Source organism: Triticum urartu, chromosome 1A (assembly GCF_056163025.1).
Source record: "Triticum urartu cultivar PI428250 chromosome 1A, HENAU_Tu73, whole genome shotgun sequence".
Lineage (NCBI taxonomy): Eukaryota > Viridiplantae > Streptophyta > Magnoliopsida > Poales > Poaceae > Triticum > Triticum urartu.
This window is the reverse complement of record NC_141873.1, coordinates 263,858,933-263,878,429: the sequence shown is the minus strand read 5'-3', so window position 1 is coordinate 263,878,429 and position 19,497 is coordinate 263,858,933. Positions and strand designations below refer to the sequence as shown.

The following is a 19,497-nucleotide window of genomic DNA, read 5'->3' as shown; positions in this document are numbered from 1 at the left end:
GAACTTGTACTTGAATCATCCAGCGCTCCTCCTCTGGTAAGGTGGCGTTGTACGTCCCGGTGAAGCTTGGTATTCCAATGTTCAAGTACCTAGTGACTTCCTTCAGGTGGCGTCCAAATGGTGTGTCTTCATCCGGTTGTGCAAACTTGTTCCTTGCATCCGCCATCCTAGAGAGTAGAAAATGGAGAGGAGTCAGAAATGAGAAGAGAAGTGTGACCTATGGTTTAGCTTAGTGGTCATGTCCTACACTCAGCATGTGCTCTCATACCATCTTGTAGCGACCCGACCTCAAATGGTCAAGTCTCTGTGCTTCAGTGTCATCCTTGGATCGGTAATGCTGACACACACAGTACTCGAAGGATTTATAACAGAGTAGCAATCACACACTTATTACATCGAATGTCTCAAAACAGAACTTATTACAATAATATGGCTTAAGGCCACCTAATGCGATAACAGCGGAAGGCTTGGAAGATAAGTGAGTCCATCAACTCCAACGGCATAGCCGAGCTGCACGACAATGACCTAACGAACCTTACTCCTCGTCTGAACAGTCTGCAACATAATACGTTGCAGCCCGAGAACGGGTTAGCACATGGAATATGCTGGCAATGTAACACAGTAAAGCAAGAACAGAATAATGCTATCACTACATGCATATTTGGCTGGTGGAAAGCTCTATGGTTATAGTTTTTGCGAAAAGCCAATTTTCCCTACAACAAAGGAATAAATTTTAATTTAACTATCTTGGTGGTTGAACAAATATTGAGAAGGTAACCCCAACTCAATCCCAATTAAGTAATTAACAACCCAACAATATTAATTAAGAGTGATGAGATACATGTGATAACCCAAGTACTAGATACTCAAGATTGTCCATAACCGGGGACACGGCTAACCATGATTAGATTGTACACTCTACAGAGGTTTGCACACTTTTCCCCACAAGACTCGATCGCCTCCGTTGTATTTCTCGCACTACACGGTGTTTGAGAAACGGATGACCGAGACACAGTCTTTCAGAAACATTAACTCTCTACTCCGGGTAGACCATACCAAACCTACAAAACCCACTACCTGCTGATCCACCTCTTCGAGAGCTTCACGCAACTTACTCAACTATGGTAGAGCCCATAATAGCTTGTGGCTGCACACGGAAGTTTCTAGCATGAATCATCCCAGTTCCCTTTGAGCCTGGGTGGCGGTCCATAGGAAGATCACACGGGTACCCCGGGATTTCCAAAAAAAAACAGGCAACACTGGGTTCCCCAGGTGCCTCAATCCACCCAGATGTGTATTCAAGTTGCCACCTTAAGTTGAACCATTAATTAATAATCTCACATCTGTCATGGATTTCACTCAAATCCAAACCACGTCTACGAGCATAGCATAGCAATAAGCAACGCGCAGAAATAACTCCCAAGGGTTTGATAGTAACAGGGTAATAGGTTCTACCTCAACAACTACTTCCCAACCCACAAGTTAATGACTTCCTAATCATGCAATGTGTGAGGATTGGAACTAATGCAATAAAACTAGGTATGAAAAGAGTATGATCAATGTGCTACTTGCCTTGCTGACGATCCGCAAAACCTAGAGACTCGTAGTAACACGCTTCACACTTCGGGTGTTCTATCGCAAACAAACACTAACATACATAAGCAACAAGCAAAGATGCACAATCAAAACTCAAATAAGAGGGGTTGACCAGAAAGTTCAACTTAAGAACTCCGGTACGCAAAAAGAATCAAATCAAACGGAGCAACGAAATTTAAACGGCAAAAGAAACAAGATCCGTTTACTAATCTGAACTAAGGTCAAATTTTACAATAGCAAAAACTTGTGCAAGTTGGTTAAACAGAAAGAGGGTCTCGAGACGAAGATCCAGGCGCTTGAATCGCCTGATTCCGACTAACGAGCGAAAAGATAAACATAAACTAAGATCGGATCAGAAATCACGATCGAGAAAACCGCAGATAAATCCGATAAAAAGAAAACTGACGAACAGTCTAACGAATGAGCGTTCGTTAGCTGTGACTAACGGGCGAAAACCGTTCGTTAAAACGAACGTACGGACGAATGCCCGCTAAATAGAAGAACCAAGAAGAACCGGTGAACCAATAAAAAAATGAACTAGGGTTTCTAAAAAAACCCGAACGGTTTAAAAAAAACCGGCGGCTCGGGATCCTGTGCGGTACCTCCGGTGAGGGGCTCCGGTGTGGCGGGGTTGGGCGGCGTGGCGGCGGCTCGCGGGGCGGTGGCGGCGGCGGCTTGCGCGGGCGGCGGTGGCTGACGGGCGGCGCAGGCGGCTGTGGTGGTGGTGGGGGTGGGGGGGGTGGCGCGTATATAAAGGGGGAGGGGGCGATGACTTGGGGAAGGGGGCAAGGCGCGGCGGAGGCGGAGTCGGCTCGGACTCCGGTCCGAGCTCGGCGGCGGCGGCTTGGGCCAGCGGCCCGGCTGGGTTCGGCCCAGTCGGTTGGAGAGATTTTTTTAAAACAATTTCGTCGACAGAAATAAAATCCTAGGAAATAAAATAAAAATCTAAAAATGCCAAAACAAATTTTCTCCATCTAAATAAAATATTTAGAACGAGATGAACATTTTCTTGGCCCTAAAATGCAGTTTCGAAAACGTGTAATTTTCTAATGCAAATAAAATCCAAATAAAATCGAATAAAAACAAAATAAATGATTTTAATGTTTTTCCTCCAATATTTCAATTATTTTGGAGAAGTCATATTATCTCCTCTCTTATATTTTAATACGAAATATTTTTTGGAGAGAAAAATTGTTAAAATCAAAATCCTCCTTTCATTATTTGATAAAAAATCAAATATGAAAACCTGGAAATCCCCAACTCTCTCCGAGGGTCCTTGAGTTGCTTAGGATTTCGAGGATTGCGAAAACGAAAATGCAATAAAATATAATATGCATGCATGACCTATGTATAACATTCCAAATTGAAAATTTGGGATGTTACATCTTGCTACAACCTTTTTAGTTCAGACCTTTCTTCATCTGTACCAGTCTTTTTTATTTTTTTATTGCTCATTTATTCCAGCTCATGTTTGGACAGAACTAAGGTCATCGACTGCTATGAGACGTTTGTTCACATGGATGATCTCGTTGAGTCCCTGATGCCTATTGGGAGACTATCTCAGAATGTTATCTCTGCGGGTATTGGCTTCATCATCAGCCACGTTGACATCCATCCCGATAAGATCATTATGAGCACAACCATCACGAGGAGGATTTTTTATGGCGACTTCTCTCACAAATAAATTCGTAAAGCGTTTGCCCAGCATGGGGACTTCAAGCTCACAATGAAGAAATTTGTATGTAGCCTCTCCTTTTTGGCCTGTCACACTGCTGTTATTCTTAGTATCACCTCCCTGTTTTGTAAACTATCCCTTATGGTTCTTTTACCTTTTACACTTTCCCCCCGCGTATTGTGGAGGTGATGTTCGCGATGTTTCAATAGCTTACTCCCGAGGACCCACGCGAGAAAACTGGTCACTACTACACAATTTGCATCAACTTGGCGAAGCAACGCTTCGAAGTTCTCGACTCAATCCGTTCGGGAGATGACGAGTCGCTTCGCTCCCACGCAGATTTTTTCATCAACAACTTGAAGGAAACCTGGGCGCGTCACTACAGTGGCTCGAAGGTCCAGATCAAACATTTCCCTATCGAGTATGTGAAGTCCATAAGCAGGGAAACACGTAAGCTTCTGCCCTTCTTTTGTCTTTAAACCTTGACAACTTCGATTAAATGAACATGGCAACTTCACTACATTTTACATGGAAACTTTACTACATACTGCATGACAACTTCAGTTTTAGACCCATGGCAACTTAGCTACATATTACATGGCAACTTCACTACATACTGCATGGCAACTTTAGTTCTAGGCCCATGGCAACTTCACTTCTTCATTCTACATTACACCCTACAACTACAATAACATGCCAACTCCAACACATCCTACATGGCAACTTCAACCCCCCAATAGATGCCATGGCTTCATTCATAGGGTCAAGCCAATTTCTGCCAAGATCACTAACCCTTTTGCAACATGCTACGAAACCCCCTTCCAACGTTACTTCCACCCTTTCTCCTGTGCTTACTATGAATAGTATACTACATATAAAATGTCATTTTTTCTAATCCACTTCACACGACAATTTTTCTGTCTAACTGCGTTCTCCAACATTTACTACTCTGTTGCTTCCATTCTCACAACCATTTCATTTTCAAATTTATAAACATGCTACTTTTCTCACTACCACAATGTTTACTTACTCATCACACACCATCATTTTTTGCACTTGCCCCCATGCCATAATAATCTTCTAGTACCATATTTTTTTGCTTCTTTTAGCATGGCAACTTCTAATTTATTTTACCCTTTGTTCTCACAATGATAACTGAAAACAGCTATGACTGTGGTGTCTATACCCTCGAATATCTTGCATTGTGGGAAGGCAGGAAGGTGCCAACTTTGAACAAGGAAATAGCTGCAGAGCTTAGGAAGATCTATTTGTGGAATTGGGTCACAACTGTCAATTTCAACAAGCGGGAGGGTGCGCTAGCTTGGTTGGAGTCTGACGTCAAAGCTGCTATCAAGAGATACAAGTGACTGCATAAGATAACAAAACACCACTTTCTTTTATCTATGTACTTACATTCAATGTTCTGATGAATGTAAGGTACCACGCCTCTCCTTTTTTTCCTTTTTTCACTGTCACTGTTGTTATTGTAAACGCAAGACCATCGTCTATCTGTCGTGAACCTTTTGTGGTTGTAATTTGCAACATATAACTTCAATGTCAGACCTCGTTTCCGTAAGTGTTTCGGCTTGTCACGCTTGTGCTAACATTTTGTTTTTGTTCTTATAACACTTTAGGATCACACAATTTGCCATGAGGGTGTTAGTTTTTTTCTACATTTCTGTTCCGTAAAGGCCCGTTCTCACAACGGTGTAGTTTCTTCAAAATGACAAACAAACATTAGTTGGTTACTGCAACACTTTTTTGCAACTATCTCTTTATTTTTTTACGTTCATCATAGTTCCAATTTAGTGGCACCTTTTCCTCAAAAAGTCACACCTCTAAGCCAGTGTGAGTTTAATACATTTGTCAAGCAGCATGGCAACTCCTCATGTCTGCTCACAATGTCACCTATGTTTTTTGATTTTTGAAATGCTAAAAGTCACCCAATTGACGCAGACGCACGTAGAGTTGACGATAAGCACAATCATTCCAAATTATACAAACACATACCCCGTTAGTTGCCCCATTTTTCACACAACCCCATCTTACTGTTATTCTTTGCCACAGTCGAATAACTACATTTTATTTACAACAATGTGGCAACTTTTATGACTTTTTTTGATACCACAACAAATGTCTTTAATTTTAACGGCAAACTGCACCAAAATGCCACGGACGAAGCTACAGTGTACCATTCGGCCAACCATTGCACATTTTCAACACACACAACCTGCTAGCTATCTCACTTTTCTAAGTAGCCCAAGCTTCCGCCGCTGTCTTCTTTGTAGGCTTCTTGTGCTTTGCTTGGATCTCGAGTGCTGACTTGTACCTTATCTGCTTTGGTTGCCCTTTAGTGACTGTCCTTGGAGGGTTCCTCACGTGCACGTGCGTGTTGGATGCGCCGGAACCTACCTATGAGTTGTCTGTTGGTGGCCCTGTTGACGTAGGAGCGGTCTTGCTTTTCTTTGGGAATCGATGCAGTGCCTCCTCCTCCATTCTCCTCTTAATTAACTCCAACTCTCTTTCAAGCGCATTTGTGTGTCTCTCAACTGCCCTACTCATCACATCATTCTTGTAAGCCTCATCTGATGTGTTTGTAAATCTCCTTGTCATCACCACACGCCTGACTGTTTCCATGGTTGTGTTGGCCCCATCTTCATGCTCTACGAGTACTTGCTGTGATCCATGCTGGCAGAGTGCTTCATCTGCGTTCCAAGACCAACGCTGAAGGATGTACCTTGGTGGCACGTGTTTCACGCCATTCATGTCCATCACCCTCAGAATATGGTAGCAAATCATACCATCTCTTTCAAACTTGCAGCATTGACAGTAATACACCCCTTATGCTATGTACGCCGTCACCATGTAGTTTCTTCCCTTGTCCAGGTCTTAGGCTTCGGAGTCCGACATGTCCCTCATGGTGCAAACCTTGTACGTGAAGTCGCCGACTTGAAACACGGTGTAACCGGTTGACAGCCTTAGCTCCCATCGGAACCTGCAATTTTTATTATTTTCCATTGCAAGTTAGGTCATGGAATACCAGCTACATACGTGCGCGGCCGCACCGTGCACTCATGGCAATTTCATTCAATCACACATGGCAACTCCAGACATTCATTTTTAATGGCAACTTATGATATCCAAACATTTGCATTTTCCACTCTTGCCATCATTACAAGCCTTACCATTACAAGAAGCATGGCAACTTAATTCCTCTATTCATGATATCTTTCATAGTACTACACCCATGACAGATTTAAATTTGTTGCAGCTACGATGGCAACTTCTAGCTAATTCTTCCTACAAACATGGCAACTAACACTTCTGCTTGATGGCAACTATAGACATTCAGACAAGGCAATTTCACACAAAAAAATTCAACAATTTCAAGTCATGCATCTGTCCATCGGACACGAACATGGTAACTTTTTGGCTACATCAGCAGCGCAAGTTTTACTTTGTTAGAGCAATAATGCCAACTCTCTCACCATACAACGCATGGCATGGGTTTGCTGCCAAAGTCACAACAAATTCCATTGCCAAAGCATGGCAATTTTAGATCAAACTCTACACACATACATGGCAAATACTGCTTCTACAGAATGGCAACTAAGGTCAGTCATGCATGGCAAATTCACATGTCTACTTTCAAGAAGTATCCTTCATCTTTATCGTTCATCTACCATGCAGCTGACATTCAAACAACAAATGGTAACCATTGTTCAAACCAGCATGGCATACACACGTGCATGCAACATGCCAATCATTTCTACTAACAAGCAAGTCAATACCATTCCGCACCCAACATGGCAACTACCTTTAAACTACTAAGCAAACCAACTTTTGTCCTTTACAAACCCCCCATAAGCATGAATGCAAAGACAACTTACTTGTGGAATATTTGTCGGGTATAAACCTTCATCATTTGTCTCTCCATTGGGTTGCAGGTGAGCATCCTTGCGTTCTTCAAAGCTGTGTTTGCCAATGTTTGTAGCTCTACGCCCAATTTTTTTTGCTGAATAGCATTGTACTACTGTACAAACCTAAGAATTGAGTTCCCTGGGTTCACATATCTCTTCAGCACTGCGTTGAAACCTTCGCCACGCTGGGTTGTTTGGAAAAAGGGGTAGAAGCACTGCATGAAATAAGCTGGCACCCAAAACTTCATCTTCTCCCATAGGTTTTGTAGTGTTTTGTTGTCTTGAACCTAGTAATTATCTATCATTGCCTTCCAGCTCTGCTCGAATTCTTCTGGTGTCAAACTGTGGTCAACATACAATTCAAATGCTTTGTGTAGTTCCGGTCTTTCAACAAAAAAGGGACCCAATGTTTCTTCTGCTTTCTTAATAACATGCCACCTACAGTGCCTATGTATCGTGTTAGGGAACACTTCCTCAATACCTGTGCGCATACCAAAATCTTGGTCTGTTATGATGTTCATTGGTTCAAGCCCGCCCATGCATTCTTTGAAAGTCTTGAATAGCCAAATATAACTACCAGCATCCTCGTTCCTAATAAACCCACACCCGAATTGCAGCGATTGGCTGTGGTTGTTTATGCCAATGAACGGAGCACATGGCATCTTGTACATATTGGTGAGATATGTAGCATCAAAGGACACACAGTCACGAAAGTGCTTGTATGCTTTGCGCGCTGCACCATCTATCCAATACATGTTCATCACACGGTCCTCCGCATCCAGCTTGATTTTGTAGAAGAAATCAGGGTCATCCTTCTCTTTTTGCATGAAGTATGCAATTGTGTCCTCCATATCCGCCAGTTGACTTTCCCTTTGATACTTTGCCACTAGGTTAACGACATCTGAAGGAAGATACGGCATGCTGTTGAGCTTCCTTGTTTTGCTGTGTATCATTGATAGGATTTGGACCATTCTCCCAGGTTGGAGGTTGCAATCATGGAGCAGCTTCACAAACTGCTGCTCCTCTGGTGTGAACCCACGGTGAGCACTCAGAAACCTAACCAGGTCAAAGTTCTTAATCATTTCATGGTTGTGATGTCCCACATACTTTGTTACCACCCACCAGGCCCCTTCGACGTTCAGCTTCATCTTGGCAGCGCAATTTGTTTTGACCACAATGTCTCTTCGTCTCTGTCCGATGACTGGACCATTTCCTTTCTTCTTCTTCTTATTCCTTCTTGACTTGAAACACCTCAACTCAGCTCGGTTGTACTTTCCTGTTTTTACTAGTTTTCTGCGATGGTCAGTGTATACTGCAAAACCATTGGACTTTGCATAACTCTGGTAGTACTCCTTTGCATCTTCAAATGTAGCAAATTTCATGTGCACATAAGGAGGTGCTGGAGGTGCTAGGGATGATTGCAACTCATCCTCATGCGGCTCACCCTGTACCCCATCACCATCTTGTTCGCAATCATGCTCATGTGTCTCATCCTCCTCTTGATCACCATCTTCTTCATCTTCATCCTCATCATCACCAGCTGTCTCCGCATCTGAGTTTGAGTCGTCTGCTCTTGAGTTGCTAGATCAGATTCAAGACTGTTGTTTCTTCTGGTTATCAACGCTCCTGCTTTGCCTATGACAGTCTGCTCGGTGTAGTTCGGTTGAGAAGTTTGGTATGCGTGTGACTCTGGAATAGCAAGTAGCTCCCCAAGTGGTAGTAGCTGCGTCCGGAGGCCCTGCATTTCATTCATGCACAAATTAGTCAGCATTTTTTTATCATGGTACTGACATGATCCAGGTACCATTAACATCTAAATACTTTACACTAAACACAAAGGTTTGGTAGACAACAAGTTCATTTGTTTTACGGATGGCAGTTTCACTCATTTCCATCCACGTTTACATCATCATGGCAATATGGACGACAACTTATATTTTGTGAGTGTAATATGGAAGCTATCGCCATGTTATGCTTTCTTTGTTGGCTATTTTGTTCCATTTTTTGTCGATATAAATGCATGCGTAATTTTGCAGAAACACATGGTATTCACGGTTTCACACTTACTAGCACTCGACGTACTTGCGGTTGCTTCTGGTGTTAGCTGCTCGGCTAATCCTGATCCTATAAATGAGCCATGTATGTGCAGCCGGTTTCTTGGGTGTGACAGACTGCTTGGCTCTCCCTGATCATTCGTCCATCCACATCCGGTATGCGTGCTTCCACCCAATGCCCCTGCTTTATACATTTTATCCACACTAAGCACTTTTCATTTTTTGACAATCATGTTGCACTTTTTTTCTATGTTCACAAAAGAACAATGTACCTATGTCCAAGTACTGCTGCAGTAGTGGCAACAAAGGGCCAGTCGAGTTTAGCTCGTCATAACCATGCAAATCCCATGACGGTGCTTGTAAAGAACCGTACAACCAGGGATTCCCGCCATTTCCCGAATCCACTCCTTGTCCTCCTTTTTTGATCTGCACAACCAAAGCAGCCACAATCAATTACCCGCGCACTCACGCGCCAACAACCCATACAATGCCCACGGCAACAAACTATAGCATGCAGATGGCAACAAACCATCCAATTCACATGGCAACAACTATGCCATCAAGATGGCAACAACTAAGTCATACAGATGGCAACAAACTACATGATGGCAACAAACCATCCAGTGCACATGGTAACAATTGTGCCATTCAGATGGCAACAACTACACCATTCAGATGGCAAAAACTACGCCATGCTGATGGCAACAAGTTACATCATGGCATCAAACCATGCAATGTGCGCGGCAAAGCACCTATACCATGTAGATGGCAACAACTACGCGACGCAGATGGCAAGAACTAAGCCTTGCATATGGCAACAACAACACCTTGCAGATGGCAACAACTACACAACGCTGAAAGCACCACTTGCATCATGCACACAATGCTATCCACTACATCACACACATACTTCCAACTATAGGGCATGCACATGCCAACACCCACATGAAGCACATTGTTGGGGAACGCAGTAATTTCAAAAAAAATTCCTACGCACACACAAGATCATGGTGATGTACATCAATGAGAGGGGAGAGTATCGTTTACGTACCCTCTTAGACCGTAAGCAGAAGCGTTATGACAACGCGGTTGATGTAGTCCTACGTCTTCACGATCTACCGATCTAGTACCGAAGATACGACACTTCCGTGATCTGCACACATTCGGCTCGGTGACGTCCCGTGAACTCACGATCTAGTAGAGCTTCGAGGGAGAGCTTCATCAGCACGACGGCGTGATGACAGTGATGATGTTGCTACTGGAACAGGGCTTCACCTAAGCACCACTACGATATTACCGAGGTGGATTATGGTGGAGGGGTGCACCGCAGACGGATAAAGATCAATGATCAACTTGTGTGTCTATGGGGTGCCCCCTCCCCCGCATATAAAGGAGTGGAGGAGGGGGAGGGGGCCAGCCTCTCTAGGCGCGCCCCAAGGGAGTCCTACTCCTACCGGGTGTAGGATTCCCCCTTCCCTTTGTTGGTTCTAGGAGAGAAGGAAGGAGGAGGAAGAAGGAAGGAAAGGGGGGCCGACCCCCTCCCAATTTGGATTGGGCTTGGGGGGGGGGTGCACCCTCCTTTGCTTCTTTTCCCTCTCTTCCACTAAGGCCCAATAAGGCCCATATACCTCCCGGGGGGTTCCGGTAACCTCCCGGTGCTCTGGTATACTCTCGATTTCACCCGGAACCATTCCGATGTCCAAACATAGGCTTCCAATATATTGATCTTTACATCTCAACCATTTCAAGACTCCTCGTCATGTCCTTGATCAAATCCAGGACTCCGAACTACTTTCGGTACATCAAAACACATAAACTCGTAATACCGATCGTCACCGAACGTTAAGCGTGCGGACACTACAGGTTCGAGAACTATGTAGACATGACCGAGACATGTCTCCGGTCAATAACCAATAGCGGAACCTAGATGCTCATATTGGTTCCTACATATTCTACGAAGATCTTTATCGGTCAAACCAAATAACGATATACGTTGTTCCCTTTGTCATCGGTATGTTACTTGCTTGAGATTAGGTCGTCGGTATCTCAATACCTAGTTCAATCTCATTACCAGCAAGTCTCTTTACTCGTTCCGTAATGCTACATCCCGTAACTAACTCATTAGCTACATTGCTTGCAAGGCTTATAGTGATGTACATTACCGAGAGGGCCTAGAGATACCTCTCTGATACACGGAGTGAAAATCCTAATCTCGATCTATGCCAACTCAACAAACACCATTGGAGACACTTTTAGAGCATCTTTATAATCACCCAGTTACGTTGTGACATTTGATAGCACACAAGGTGTTCCTCCGGTATTCGGGAGTTGCATAATCTCATAGTTAGAGGAACATGTATAAGTTATGAAGAAAGCATTAGCAATAAAACTGAACGATCATTATGCTAAGCTAACGGATGGGTCTTGTCCATCACATCATTCTATAATGATGTGACCCTGTTCATCAAATGAAAACACATGTCCATGGCTAGGAAACTTAACTATCTTTGATTAACGAGCTAGTCAAGTAGAGGCATACTAGGGACACTATGTTTTTCTATGTATTCACACATTTACTAAGTTTCTGGTTGATACAATTCTAGCATGAATAATAAACATTTATCATGATATATGGAAATATAAATAACAACTTTATTATTGCCTCTAGGGCATATTTCCTTCAGTCTCCCACATGCACTAGAGTCAATAATCTAGTTCACATCGTCATGTGATTTAACACCAATAGTTCACATCTTTATGTGATTAGTTCACATCTCCATGTGACTAACACCCAAAGGGTTTACTAGAGTCAATAATATAGTTCACATCACTGTGTGATTAACACCCAAAGAGTGATCATGTTTTGCTTGTGAGAGAAATTGAGTCAATGGGTCTGCCACATTCAGAGCCGTATGTATTTTGCAAATTTCTATGTCTACAATGCTTTGCATGGAGCTACTCTAGCTAATTGCTCCCACTTTTGATATGTATCTAGATCGAGACTTAGATTCATCCAGACCGGTGTCAAAGCTTGCATCGACGTAACTCTTTACGACGAACTCTTTGTCACCTCCATAATCGAGAAACATTTCCTTATTCCACTAAGGATATTTTTGACCGCTGTCCAGTGATCCACTCCTGGATCACTATTGTACCCTCTTGCCAAACTTATGGTGAGGTACACAATAGGTCTGGTACACAGCATAGAATACTTTATAGAACCTATGACTGAGGCATAGGGAATGACTTTTCATTCTCTTTCAATTTTCTGCCATGGTCGGGTTTTGAGTCTTTACTCAACTTCACACCTTACAACACAGGCAAGAACTCCTTCTTTGACTTTTCCATTTTGAACTACTTCAAAATCTTGTCAAGGTATTTACTCATTGAAAATATATCAAGTGTCTTGATCTATCTCTATAGATCTTGATGCTCAATATGTAAGTAGCTTCATCGAGGTCTTGCTTTGAAAAACTCTTTTCAAACACTCCTTTATGCTTTCTAGAAAATTCTACATTATTTCCGATCAACAATATGTCATTCACATATACTTATTAGAAATGCTGTAGTTCTCCCACTCACTTTCTTGTAAATACAAGCTTCATCACAAGTCTGTATAAAACCATATGCTTTGGTCACTTTATCAAAGTATATATTCCAACTCCGAGATGCTTGCACCAGTCCATAGATGGATCGCTGGAGCTTGAACACTTTGTTAGCACCTTTTGGATCGACAAAACCTTCTGGTTGCATCATATACAACTCTTCTTTAAGATATCCATTAAGGAATGCAGTTTTGACATCCATTTGCCAAATTTCATAATCATAAAATGCGGCAATTGCTAAAATGATTCGGACGGACTTAAGCATCGCTACGGGTGAGAATGTCTCATCGTAGTCAACTCCTTGAACTTGTCGAAAACCTTTTGCAACAAGTTGAGCTTTGTAGACAGTCACATTACTGTCAACGTCAGTCTTCTTCTTGAAGATCCATTTATTCTCTATGGCTTGCCAATCATCGGGCAAGTCAACCAAAGTCCACACCTTGTTCTCATACATGGATCCCATCTCAGATTTCATGGCCTCAAGCCATTTTGCGAAATCTAGGCTCATCATCGCTTCGTCATAGTTCGTAGGTTCATCATGGTCAAGTAACATGACCTCCAGAACAGGATTACCATACCACTTTGGTGTGGATCTTACTCTGGTAGACCTATGAGGTTCAGTAGTAACTTGATCAGAAGTTTCATGATCATCATCATAAGCTTCCTCACTGGTGTAGGAATCACTGGAACTGATTTCTGTGATGAACTACTTTCCAATAAGGGAGTAGGTACAATTACGTTGTCAAGTTCTACTTTCCTCCCACTCACTTCTTTCGAGAGAAACTCCTTCTCTAGAAAGGATCCATTCTTAGCAATGAATATCTTGCCTTCGGATCTGTGATAGAAGGTGTACCCAACAATCTCCTTTGGGTATCCTATGAAGACACATTTCTTCGATTTGGGTTCGAGCTTATCAGGTTGAAGCTTTTTCACATAAGCATCGCAGCCCCAAACTTTAAGAAACGACAACTTGGGTTTCTTGCCAAACCACAGTTCATAAGGTGTCATCTCGATGAATTTAGATGGTGCCCTATTTAACGTGAATGCAGCCGTCTCTAAAGCATAACCCCAAAATGATAGCAGTAAATCAGTGAGAGACATCACAGATCGCACCATATCTAATAAAGTGTGGTTACGACATTCGGACACACCATTACGTTGTGGTGTTCCAGGTGGCATGAGTTGCGAAACTATTCCACATTGTTTCAAATGAAGACCAAACTCGTAACTCAAATATTATCCTTCATGATCAGATTGCAAAAACTTTATTTTCTTGTTACAATGATTTTCCACTTCACTCTGAAATTCTTTGAACTTTTCAAATGTTTCAGACTTATGTTTCATCAAGTAGATATACCCATATCTTCTCAAATCATCTGTGAAGATAGAAAATAATGATGCCCGCCGTGAGCCTCAACACTCATCGGATTGCATACATCAGCATGTATTATTTCCAATAAGTCAGTTGCTTGCTCCATTGTTCTGGAGAGCGGAGTTTTAGTCATCTTGCCCACGAGGCATGGTTTGCAAGCATCAAATGATTCATAATCAAGTGATTCCAAAAGCCCATCAACATGGAGTTTCCTCATGCGCTTTACACCAATATGACCTAAACGGCAGTGCCACTTATAAGTTGCACTATCATTATTAACTTTGCATCTTTTGGCTTCAATATTATGAACATGTGTATCACTACTATCAAGATTTAGTAAAAATAGACTACTCATCAAGGGTGCATGACCATAAAAGATATTACTCATATAAATAGAACAACCATTATTCTCTGATTTAAATGAATAATTGTCTCGCATTAAACAAGATCCAGATATAATGTTCATGCTCAACGCTGGCACCAAATAACAATTATTCAGGTCTAAAACTAATCCCGAAGGTAGATGTAGAGGTAGCGTGCCGACGGTGATCACATCGACTTTGGAACCATTTCCCACACGCATCGTCACCTTGCCCTTAACTAGTCTCTGTTTATTTTGCAACTCCCGTTTTGAGTTACTACTCTTAGTAACTGAACCAGTATCAAATACTGAGGTGTTGTTATAAACACTAGTAAAGTACACATCAATAACATGTATATCAAATATATACTTTTGTCCACTTTGCCATCCTTCTTATCCGCCAAGTATCTAGGGCAGTTCCACTTCCAGTGACCATTTCCTTTGCAGTAGAAGCACTCAGTTCTAGGCTTGGGTCTAGCTTTGAGCTTCTTCATGGGAGCAGCAACTTTCTTACTATTCTTCTTTGAAGTTCCTCTTTCTTTCTCTTTTCCCTTTTTCTTGAAACTAGTGGTCTTGTTGACCATCGACACTTGATGCTATTTCTTGATTTCTACCTTCGCAGATTTCAGCATCGCGAAGAGCTTGGGAATTACTTTTGTTATCCCTTGCATATTATAGTTCATCACTAACACTACAAAAAAATACACTTCCGTGATGATACGTGTTTGTCACAGTAGGTCACTTTTTTTGTCACGCATGTACATCCATGACAAATTTATGACAGAATCAAGATAGTCATACCTGTACTGTCATAGAAGTGTTCCATGACATTACCAAAATTATCATCACGGAAGTGTCCACTTCCATGACGATAAATCGCGCGTCACAGAAGTGCTTTCGTCAAGGGTGACCGACACGTGGCATCCATCGTAACAGAACGCGGTTAAGCTATCGGGTCGGGTTTTGGATCCGATAACCCGTTAACAGCCCCGACCAATGGGGATTTTCCATGTGTAAAATCACCATTGGCTGGAGGAAACACGTGTCGGCTCATCGTTGGGACAGATGTCAACCACTCATTGGACGGAAGGCGCCTATGATACGTCGACACGTGGCACAGCCTAACAGAGGCCCATTCCTGTGAAAAGGCCGGCCCGTTTGACTTGGTCAAAAGGTGGCGGGCCGGCCCATGGAAAGCCTGTTAACGGCATGTTCGCATATAGCCCATTTACAACCCGCTAACCCAAGGCTCGTTACGCCCTATCCGAATTAGGCCCAGTAGCGTCATCTGGGCCATCCAATATGATTCCATCCCGTTTTCATTTCTGGCCCATGTATGGCCCATGACGTCTTTCGGCCCATATGAGGCCCTATGTAACTCTTGGCCTATTAACGGCCCGTGGTGAAACTAGCCCGTAATGAACAGTGTATCACTTTACACCCATTAACGGCCCGTGGTGAAACTGGCTCGTAATGAACATTGTATCACTTTATACCCATTAACGGCCCGTTATTCCATTGGGCCGTTTCCAGCCCATGTTATCTTTCGGCCTTCTCAGAGCCCATTTATTCTTGGGCTCATTTACAGCATTCTTTTACTTACGGCCCGTTACTGTCATTTTCTGCTTGTGGGCCAAATTCAGCCCGTGGTTACAGTCGGCCCGTTTGTGGTCCGTTAATACGTTGGGCCATTTTCATAGCGTCATCAAATACGGCCTATTAACGATGGCCCGTTACGGTCGGCCCATGAACGGACGATTCCAACTCTAGCCCATTTACGGCCATAATGCGGCCTGTTAGTGGCCCATGTTTGGCCAATCGATCATACGGCCCGTATAAGGCCCATTGATAATACATCCCATAGAAGGGCCATTGTTTCTACAGCCCGTAGAAGGCCTACTATTTCTATGGCCCGTAGAAGGCCCACTGTTTCTACGGCCCGTAGGAGGCCCAGTGTCACTACAATAAATATTAGCCCATGGTTATTGTGGCCTAGTTTTAAAAAATAGGTTATTGCAGCCACTAGTTAACTGCGGAAAAAGAATTGCAATGACTACAAGCAAAAAAATAAACAAGACAACAAGGAAATAAATAAGCAAGCAACTAACGCTAGGCTATCACGGCTATTACACATATTACATCCACTGGGCATCAAAGTTCGCCACCAATGCAAATATAGGGAAGAAAGCAGCATATCATATACACTGGCCGTCAAAATTGGCCACCAGGGCAAATAAACGCGGTAGCAAAACAAGAGCATAACTGAAACAACTTCAGAAGAGCTCAAGAAATGTTATCTTGGGTATCCACCATGCTGGCAATAAGCTTAGCAAGCTGATTAGCTTTGTCCTGTTTGGCGCAAAAATCCTCCAACGCTTGTTGTTGCACCAGAAAGTATGCATCTGAATGCTCCAGGGAATTCCGCAGTCCTTCCGCTTCTTGTCGCAGCACAGCTGATCGATGTCTTTCAGCTTGTAGTTGAGACTCAAGAAACCACACTGATTCAGACAGTGAGTTTGAATAGCTTGTGCAAGAGGTAGTGGCGAGTAACTCCAACACTAAACCAAGACAAGATGTGTCACTATCCTGAACCTTATCCGCATTACTTCCTTTACCGTTGCTTAATAAGGCACTCTTCCCCAATATTCTGTCAGCATTGTAAAAGAAGAAACAAGCAGACACATAACAAGTTTAGCATGTACTAGTATATGAAACTCATTTCGGTGAACCAGTTCATTAGTAAGGTGGACAGGATTAAACTACCAAGTCTTCTATTGCCAAGTACTAGTACATAATAAAAGCATCAAACAAACATATATCTATGTCCTATGGTAGCAATGGAATCTTAAATTAGAACAGTTGTTCTTCAGGTTTAGGCACTTGTTCTACATGAACAGAGTATAGTAAGACGCAAGAATATAATACTTAAAAATAGAAAATGAGCTCATAGACCTTACCACATTCTTAGTTCGGGACCAGTACAGAACAAGGCGTTCCCAGTCATCGCCCAGTAAATGTGTCTCAGGAGAACGTAAGGGAATTTGATGAGTTTCTTTGCCAGTGAAGTACGTTTTCTTCAGGTAATTCCGATACTGCCACCAAGCATTCTTGAAGATAGCAGAGGTATTAGCACAGGTTACCTCATCCTGAGTTTCCAAATCGGTCCTTCTCTATAGAGAAAAATGGGAAAATTTGCTGTATTATAACCATCATGGAGGTAGGATGTATGGGATGAAGCAAAGTAATTACCATGAATAACATTACTTACACATAACTCCTGGACAAACACCTGCAACTGGCATTTTCCTTCATCTTCTGTATAATATTTCCAAGATGGGAAGATACGCACATACGATTTAACAACATCAAATGCGATAGATGCTAAACTACGACTAGTTGGTTGTGCTTCCTCCGCAGGAATAGGCGTACTAACTGGTGGAGTTGGGGTTCACCGTGATAGTACTGGCCCTTTGGGCACTGGAGCTGCCTTAATAACTGCTCTTATTTGGGAGCTCTGTGGTGGAGATGGTGCTGTGTCAACAGGAACTGGGTTACTATCGGCTGGGGTTGGGTTTAGATTGGGTGAAGCTGGTTCTCTGTCCATCATAGTAGGGGTACAATCTGCGAGAGTTTGGGTTATGTGTGGTAGGCCTGGTTCTTGTGCATGTACAACCGGGGTGCTATCTCCACCAAGAGGTAGCGCTGTTTTATTTGAAGACCGTGTTTTTAGTCCGCTAGATACTGGCATCACCCGCTCCAATTCAAATGGCTGATAAACAGGAAACATAGTTGAATGTACAGACATTGTATGAGAGACAGATGCAATAGATAGTGTGGAAAAAAGAGGGCATGAAATAGTTGACATGTATATTGTTTAACTAAAACGGGTAGCATGACATAATTTCACATATATGATGTCTATCTAAACTGGATAGCATAGCATAACATAATTCAAAGATATGATGAATAACTAAACAGGATCGCATGACATAATTCACCTACATGTTATCTAAGTAATCAGGATCGCATCATTTAATTCACATATGTGATTTATATGCTAAACAGAGGGCATTCGATATGATGTCTGAACTAAGAACATGGTGTTGAATATTGTGTATATGATGTCTAAACTATGCAATGCAAGACACCGTATGCATGATATGAGCAGTATAACCGTGCCAAGTTAGATCATACACCTCAGTGGGGGAATAGGACTGGTCATCTGTCTCTGAATCCATCTCTGAGGAGCTATCGAGACCCAACAAGAGATCTGCTTCGACAGGTAGCACTGTCTGCTCTGAAGGCCTTGTTTTCACTCCAGATTTTTCCATCTCCCACCCAAATGGCTGATTCACAGGAAGAGTAGTTTAATGTACAAACATTGTCGACAAATGGAAATGTAATGAAGAAAAAGATGGGCAAGATATCATTCAAATATATGATGCCTGGTTAAACAGGATGGCATTGCACATTTCACATATATTATGGCTGGCTAAAAGACATGAGACTGCATAATTCCCATATATGATATAGAAACTAAACAGGTGGCATTACAGAACATGTCTAAACTAAGCAGATGACATATATGATGTCAAAAGTAGGCACTGCAAGGCAACATATGCATGATATGACTAACATCATCATGCCAAGGTAGAGCAAACACCTTGGGGGGTAAATAGGAGTGGTCAGCGGCGTCCGAATGCGCCTCAGAACAGATATCTTCCTCTGGATTACAATCTGGAGAGGGGTGGGGAGGGTTTGCCATTGAACCCACCATGGAGCGGTGTCTGCATGACATTGTATTGCCGCGCAAAACTCTTCTCTTTTTCTCTACATGTTCAGCATGACTGTGTACAATATCTGACATGCATACGAAAAAAATATGGTGAGATTATGTAAGGAGAGCATGTAGAA

At 42.6% G+C, this 19,497-nt stretch overlaps 1 protein-coding gene across 1 annotated transcript in view; it reads right to left on the bottom strand.

The window, feature by feature from the left end:
- Positions 1–7,478: 7,478 nt before the first annotated feature.
- Positions 7,479–19,497, bottom strand: part of LOC147990797 (protein FAR1-RELATED SEQUENCE 5-like) — a 31,096-nt gene continuing 19,077 nt past the window's right edge. Inside the window, exon 2 of the mRNA XM_087538398.1 lies at positions 7,479–8,772. Coding sequence (XP_087394524.1) covers positions 7,479–8,772 — 1,294 coding nt within the window. The remainder of the gene's footprint in view (positions 8,773–19,497) is intronic.